Source organism: Zea mays, chromosome 5 (assembly GCF_902167145.1).
Source record: "Zea mays cultivar B73 chromosome 5, Zm-B73-REFERENCE-NAM-5.0, whole genome shotgun sequence".
NCBI classification, from domain to species: Eukaryota; Viridiplantae; Streptophyta; class Magnoliopsida; order Poales; family Poaceae; genus Zea; species Zea mays.
Window position 1 is genome coordinate 182,273,961 of NC_050100.1, and position 8,197 is coordinate 182,282,157.

Below are 8,197 nucleotides of genomic sequence, written 5' to 3' on the forward strand. Positions count from 1 at the left end.
CCATACGACAGCAGCCTCCACCAACGGCTCCTTTGGTGGTTGGGGCTATAAATACCCCCAACCACCCACCATTCATGGTATCCAAGTTTTCAGACTTCCTACACCTTACAAGAGCTATAGCATTCAATACAAGACACACCAAAGAGATCAAATCCTCTCCCAAGTCCAAAGATCATTCCAATCAATTAGTGACTAGTGAGAAAGAGACTTGTGTTCATTTGAGCTCTTGCGCTTGGATTGCTTTTCTTTCTCATTCTTTCTTGTGATCAACTCAATTGTAACCAAGGCAAGAGACACCAATTGTGTGGTGGTCCTTGCGGGGACTTTGTGTCCCGTTTGATTGAGAAGAGAAGCTCACTCAGTCTAAGTGACCGTTTGAGAGAGGGAAAGGGTTGAAAGAGACCCGGTCTTTGTGACCACCTCAACGGGGAGTAGGTTTGCAAGAACCGAACCTCGGTAAAACAAATCACCGTGTCTCACTCTTCATTTGCTTGAGATTTGTTTTCACCCTCTCTTTCGGACTCATTTCTATTTATAACGCTAATCCCGGCTTGTAGTTGTGCTTAAGTTTGTAAATTTCAGATTCACCCTATTCATCCCCCCTATAGGCGACTTTCAATTTTTATTACCAAATGTTATATACATGAAGCTCAAATTGGTGTTGAGCCGTCACCCATTGACATGTACCTCTAGGGACATAGGGGATCAAACCCAATACAACCTAAGATCTTTGCAGGTATCACACGTCTGAGCGATTGGTGAGTTGTTCATAGTTTAGATTTCGTCTTGAAGTATTCAATTCTAAATTTGTTTTCCTAATTGCAGGAGCAATATGGGTAGGAAATGGTGCGACACCATGGCGAAGACATCGATTGGCGCTATGAACTGATTGATCCGATGATGATGCATGTCAGTGGTGGTAGAAAGGTGAATTGATGATGAATTCATATTTTCTTAGTTTTTGTCAGTATTTTTAACTAAAATTTACATGTTTTAAATTTTGAAGCTACTATATGTTCACCCAGGTGATCAACTAAGAGATGTTCAATCACAAAGAGGATCTTTCTCTCAAAGTTCAGGTACTAGTAGTCGATTTCGTCGCATGGAGCAAGAGCTTGTCATCGAAAATCCAAAGTAGCAACTGAGGGCGCAGAACGAGTATAACTCGAAGTAGCAAGAGTACTACAAGCAGCAATAATAGTATTTTGCTAACTACAACACCTAGTAATAAAAATGGATTACTATAAGTTTTACAAAATTTAGTTTTCGAACCATTTAGCGGTAATAACATATTGCATTTGCAGTCAATATTACAACAGCGGAATGTTCAAACAAATGTCTCACCACAGTGGCAGTCGCCGTCGCTGCCACCGCCGATGTTTCTTCAGTTCCATCCTCTGTGACCTCATGGAGCTTAGATTGGATGTGCTTTCTTAAATTATGTTCAACTTATTCAATGTAATTAGACTTAGCAGATTTTAGATATATTCAGTTAATCTAGGTGAACTTAGTAAATTATACCTTCATTTTTAGAAATTTAGTTGGTGAAACCATACTTTGATATTTGTTCCATTGTAGCTGAATATACTTAATCATACCCATTTAACTATTTCAACTTGTATATTGTAGGGATAATAGATGAGTTTGCACAACACATCACACAACTAGAGATGGGTGCTAAAGCGTAATAAAGGGGTTTCACTATTCTTTCCACGTGTAGGTGATGTACCAAGTGATAGCTAGACTTCTATAATAATTTTGTTAATTTTTAAATTTCATTTAGAACTAGACATCTATAGAATGTGAGTGTAGACAGGGATTACTTGCTCAGATGATGTATGCGCTAACGAGTGAGAAGAGCCCTACTTTCCCCTTGCGATGTCTACTGCTGAGCTGAACGAGAGGGCTCAGATTCAACTTATAGCTCTTACTATGTGTTGGCTCCTAACTACTTGATCCAATAGGGATTTTGTTCCCTGAACTTCTTTTTTTTTCTGTGTTACTTTAACCTCCCTTTTATAACTAAAGGGGAGAAAGTTACATCACTGCATAGATAGTGTGTTCTACACTTGAAGGTCCAAGTATTCATAGCTTGTCGTAGTGGTTATAACATACGTCGATCATGTTTCCGATATGTCACAACGATGATGTAACATGGCATAGTGGTAGGTATGATGCCCATGCCAATGAGGATGACATATTTTTGTAGTTGTTGAAAGCGCACTCAATGTATAGTGCTCATGGTTACACATGTGGCCTGAAGCATGGCTAAGCAACGTCTTTTGACCACAATGTGGCCTCTTGCAATAAATGGGATGGACAGAAGCCTTATCTTAATCGCTCGGCACCATGTGCGCCTTACCTAATCAAGAATGCACGTGGTGCCAAGACCATGCCATCTAGCTTTATTCTGCACTAGAGGCGTTTTAGAGAGTGCCGAGGGCTCCTGTTAAAAGGCCCTAGCACATAGGGTCCTTAGGTCTAACCAATACAGGGCTTTCCCTCCGAGCGCGGGGCCCAAGGGTACTATGCTTGCTCTGAGGCATACCCTCTTTGAGGTTCATCTTATAACGCTGAAGCCAGATGATCATCTTTGTGGTTCACCTTAGGGCATGTACAACGGTATTGAATACGTCCTCTCTAAACAGCCACGTAAGCAGTAATTAAATGAAAAACAATCTAACATGGATGCTAGTTAAGGAGGAGAGAGGTTTCGGTCGTCCTTTCGTGAGTAGACGACTTCGTCCCGTATTCCAATGCCAATAGATGATAAGACAACCATTATATGACTGTTTCGGCCCGTGTTCCACACATGAATTAAAAAATTTATAGACAGTATAAACAGACAACCCAGTGTATGACTTGCTATTTATATTATTTGTTCGTGTTTTTCAATACATATATAGACAACAGTTATCTGTGGGTTGTACATGCCCTTTACGTTGATAAAGTTTTAGAGGACATTTTGTAAACACGAAGGTATATTTTTTCAGACGCTCACATCTAGGAGTCATACTGGCCGAATTTTTTGTATTTTAGCCCTTAAACAGAAATAAATTCACGTTTAGACCTAAAAAAATTTTAAATGCAGTTTTGGACCCTTAGCTCGGCGCCATAGGCTGTGGCGCCGAGCTAACACAGCTCGCCGCCACAGCCTATGGCGCCGAGCTGTGATGTGGCCGCAACGGCTAGCTGCGTCCAGGGCTGACCTGGCGCTGACGTGGCGGCGGCGCGGCCTCGTAGCTCGGTGCCACAGATCTTGGCGCCGAGCTACGAATTCCTATAAAAACGCCCGCGCGGCTGGCCGAGAGCAGCTCATTTCATCCCATTTCCAAACTTCGTAAAAATTTCCTGGATTCAAAGATTTGAGTTGGTTCACTTCGTAGACCAAGGTATGATTTCGAACTGATTCGTTTTGTATATTAGGTTTTTAGTTTAATAATTTGTATACACCTATTATATTATCATTTCGATTATTAGTTTGTGTAAACTTATTATAAAGCATATTAGGTATAAGTGATAATTATAATCGTTTATTAGATGAAAGACATGTACCGAGAGGCGTTGTGGCAGAAGAGAGGTCGTCCTCGGGAGTTATATCCGGACGTATCTAGTAAGGATGCTCCTGTTCCTCCTGAACTCCCCGTGCCTAACTGTGACTGTGGCAGACTGGCTTGGGTACATCAATCACAACATCCAGACACGGCTGCTCGCTGCTACTACCTTTGTGGCACTTTGGACGTACGTAGCTTATGACTTATCACTTAATTTTGTTCGCATTCATTTTTTTGTAGATATGTAATAGTGCATCTTTCCATTATTTTAGGGACATCAGAAGTGTTTCTTTTTCCAGTGGATCGATGGTCCTGATAAATTTGACCCTCGATATCTTCTTTTCGTTAATTGGTTGAGTGGAAAGACCAGTCATGAGCATTTTAAGCGTTGGGTACCTCCTCCCCCGAATCCTCCACCAATGACGGATGAGGAGAAGGAGGTAGCAACAGAAAGACGGATGGACTCACCGCCTCGATGCGATTGTGGAGACCGTGCTGTCATCGACGAAGACTATGACAAGCAGTTCTGTTGTCCGAACATTGATTATGTGAGCCCATTGATACGCTAAATGTATAAACTAGTTTTTATTTACAATAAATTACTAATTTTTTCTCTTGCAGCCATACGGGTGGCGTAAGTGTCGTTTCAGAGAGTGGTCGTATGGTCCTTTGTCCCATTGGCCAGAGCCAGAGGTAAAGGAAAAGAGATACATGGGGTGGGCGGCAGAAGAGGTCAAATTTGATCCAGTACTCTGCAAATGTGGTATTGAAGCTAAGTATGGATTAGTTCCTTCGGAGCTTGGTGTTGGATATTTTTGTGGACATATGGTCGATTACGATGAGGTTGGTATTTTTTTTTGCACCAGATGTAATGTTATAGCGGTACTTACTATTTTTTTGTAGGAGACGAGGAAATGCAGTTGGGAGAGTTACGACGACAAAGGAGAGGTGATGCGCACAATAGAGTCCAAGAGAATAATGGGACAGAAGATGTGTTGTGGATCTCGACTCGTTGATTCGTACATTAACGATCGCATACGCGACATGCGTAGGGAAGCAAAATCTGCCTTTTATGATAGCCCGAAGCGTGCAGAGTATAGGAGGTTGAAGGCGGCAGATGAGAAGAGAGCACAGGATGCAAGGGAATGGGAAGCGGCTCAAGCCGAGAAACAGATGTTGGATAATATTGCTGATCGCCTCAAGGGAAGTAAGTGAGATAAATGATATTATAATTTTGTTAGTACAATTTATTTATCCTGACTTTGCTAACTTAATTTTCTCATTATATTTGCAGAGATTGGAAGCGGCGTAAACTATTTGGCCGATGAGGCGCATGCGAGATATGTTCAGGATAAAATGGCAACGGTTGAGCTGATGGAGGAGGAGGACGACGACACATCTAGATTAAGTGAGCTTATCGCCCTCGCAGAGGCAGGATTACATGAAGAAGAGGAGGATGACACGTCAAGGTTGAGTGAGCTCATCGCACTAGCTGAGGCAGGATTACGTGCTCAAGAGGAAGAGGATGAGTTTATGTCACAGGCCGCCGCAGAGGTAGAGGCAGCTTATTACAAGAAGGCTGATGAGGCTGAGGCTGAGGATGAGCTATTCTCCCAAGCTGCAGATGAAGCAGAAGCCAATTATTACAAAAAAACTGGTGAGAAGTGTGATGCAGGACAATGCAGCAAGTGGAATGAGGTTGTTGTTGAGGATTGCGCGACGGATGACTCCGAAGATGAGTTACTCATAGATTGTGATTCAAACTGAAGAATTGTAGCCTATTATGTAGTATTTACGTATCAAAAATAATTTAGAACTCTAAAGATGCGTTACTTATTGCTTATTATGTTTTTTAAAGTTCACAAAATTTTTTTGCAAGAGTTTCCCTTGTTTTATTAACAACCACAGTTCAAATAATCACATATTATAAGACATATAAGCATTTCAACATATAATACATCACAAAATAACATCGAATATAAAAACATCCACAGAACATAGTTCTTCATACAATGTCCACAAACAAAGTCCAAAATACAAGTTCCACAACACATAGTCCAAAACACATAACATAGTTCATATTACAACGTCTCCAGCATAAGTCCAAATCACACAGTCCATATCACAAAAGTATTCATTTCCTCCTAGTCTTACCCTTGCCCTTGGCCCCAAGAGCGTCGGTGCCTGGAGTGTAAGGGTCTCGTGGACGTCTTCTACGTGGTGTCAGCTGTGATGGCTGAGTTGTAGGAGCATCCTGCAACTGAGACGGTCCAATCTCCACCTGACCTGCGGCGCCAGCGCCAGCGCCAGCGTCGTCGTCGTCGTCGTCGTCATCGTCGTCCTGGGCCACGTTCTCAAACGTGTCCCGCGTCGATCGCGACGAGCTGAGTCCTGCTGTAGATGGTCCAACTGCACAAATGGGAGGCTGAACCTCCTGCTGCATACGAGGCACAGGCAGCTGCACGTCAACGCCCGCTAGAGAACGGCATCCACACCGAGCCGCTGCTCGACGAAGACGATGTGATACCCTCTGTAATCGAAATGTTAGTTAAAGACATATGTTACAACATACAAATAAACAAGTTTTCTGTTAGACATTGATACTCACTGATAGTAACGATAGCGTAGTAGTATCTGAAGTTCTCTGTGAGATACGCTCGAGTTCAACAACAGATACGAGCATAGAGTTTCCCTATCACAAGTTAAGACATTAGGATGCTCAAAACTAGACATATCCCATTGAATTGAAATCTCTAATTTTAGTAAAGAAATAGTTACCACTCTATCAAGGATTGGAGCAGCCTCAATTTGGGACCCGTGCCGAGCAGCTATGTCGAAAGCTGTGTCTTCGTCGTCTGACGATTCTTGCTCGGCATAGTCTGCAGCTGTCCACTGTCCCTTCAGCTTGCACCTAGTCACACCAGAATACCAAATCAAATACCTCCGGAAGTTGTAGTTTGTGTGCGCCTGGTCATTCTCATAGTTAAGATCCCCCTGCTGTGCCCATTCATCAATGTAATCACGATGGTGCGTCTCGAAGTCCGTGACCTTCTTCTGTCTCTGTCTGTCGAACCTGCAAAAGGTAGAACCATATATTAGCGACTAACTGATATTTCAATTATTAGTTAGAATAAAAAGTGCATGTAGTAACTCACTTATGAAGTTCTATTGAAGTCGAGAATGGCTCCACCGGAAACTCCTGGCGCAATCCGAACTGTCGAGCAACTCTGTGGGGCAAGTGGTACTCAACAGCATAAAAACAGATGAGGGGACACCTCATGAGGTAGATGTCCTCGTCTATTGAGCACATGCTGCTCAACTGTATGCTGGCGAAATATGGATCAAGATACGGTTGCCAAGTCACCTGCAAAAGTTTTAGAAAGCCCATGTAAGCACGCTGGTGTCGTGTGATAAAAGTAGAAAGGACATGTAAAAAGAAAAAAGGAGACAACTCACCATCGAAGGAGTAAGTGCGTCGAGCTCGTTTGAGTACTCCACGTAAGCACGCTGGTGTCGTGCGAATGGCTCCTCGACCTGGTCCCAGCGGTAAGCAGCCGTGGGCTTAAGCCGATGTCCGGCTACCACGAACCACTCACGAGGAGGAAACTCTCTGGGTCGCCCGACGGGTATGTGTGCCCACATCCACAGCTGTAGTAGGTAGACACATCCACCTAAGCTGGCGGTCCTCGACGAACGACGACAAGCCTCGCAAAGTTGCCTGTACAGGAAGGCCAACACTGCTGAAGCCCAGCTGTAACCTCCGGTCGTATCCCAGTCAGTCAGGCAGGGCAGAAACATCCATGACGCGCTGTCGCCTGTCGCGTCTGGAAAAAGAACTGAACCAAAGAGATGGAGAATCCAAGCTCGACAATGGTATCCAACCGTCTGCTCATCTGCACCAGGTGGACACTGCCCAAAGCTCTGCCTAAGCCAGGTCAGTGGGACTCCGGTGTTGTGGCTACCTCGTAGCTCATCCGGAAGCAGTCTCCCAAGAAAGGCCTCCACCCTCTGCCTCCAACCGCCTGGTGATGCCTGACCGGTCACTGGACGACCCATAATGCTGAGACCAAGAATCTTCTGGCAATCTTCAAGCGTCACGGTCATCTCACCGCAGGGAAGGTGGAAAGTGTGAGTCTCTGGCCGCCACCTATTGGAAGACAAAAGAATACAAAATCATTAGTATGCAAAGTAGATTTGATAATTGTAAATATTAAACAACTAGAGAAGTATTTACCTGTCGACCAGAGCCGTCAACGCCGCTGGGTTGAAAGTGGGCAGCCCACGGCGGACCTGGTACGATAAGACGTCCAAGCCATCCCTCTGTAGGAGAGGAGTGTACCTCTCATCGTACCTCATCTCCTCCAGAAACCGGTCGTGGGTCCGGACCCGCAGAACGGGCAACACCTAGCAATCAAAAGAATTTTCATTAGTCAAATATAGGTCGCATATATTAATTCGAAAATTTAATTTATGTACAAAATATTACCTCTCCCTCTGCGGTGAGACGGCCCCTGTGGTGCTCGTCGTAGTGAGGGTCCAGCAAGTGGAACTGCGCCATCCTGCAAATTAAGATATCAACATATTAGAATATAAGTTGTGTACAAAGTGTAACAAAAATATCGACATATTAGAATAAAATTAGG

At 43.7% G+C, this 8,197-nt stretch overlaps 1 protein-coding gene across 1 annotated transcript; it reads right to left on the bottom strand.

The window, feature by feature from the left end:
* Positions 1-1,275: 1,275 nt before the first annotated feature.
* Positions 1,276-7,048, bottom strand: LOC118471962 (serine/threonine-protein phosphatase 7 long form homolog). The gene is made up of 4 exons (XM_035958900.1): positions 7,011-7,048; positions 6,710-6,918; positions 6,496-6,627; positions 1,276-1,432 (listed from the first exon to the last, which is right to left on the bottom strand). Exons 1-4 carry the CDS (start codon positions 7,011-7,013, stop codon positions 1,276-1,278), a joined length of 501 nt encoding a protein of 166 aa, XP_035814793.1. The 5' UTR covers positions 7,014-7,048.
* Between the last annotated feature and the right edge of the window lie 1,149 nt (positions 7,049-8,197).

Bases quoted from the DNA above. Each gene is read 5' to 3' on its own strand.
- LOC118471962 (XM_035958900.1), bottom strand. The intron at 6,628-6,709 runs GTGAGTTACTAC...TACCTTTTGCAG, and splicing joins ACTTCAATAGAACTTCATAA to GTTCGACAGACAGAGACAGA. The intron at 1,433-6,495 runs GTATTTGATTTG...ACATAATTTAAG, and splicing joins ACAAACTACAACTTCCGGAG to AAAGCACATCCAATCTAAGC.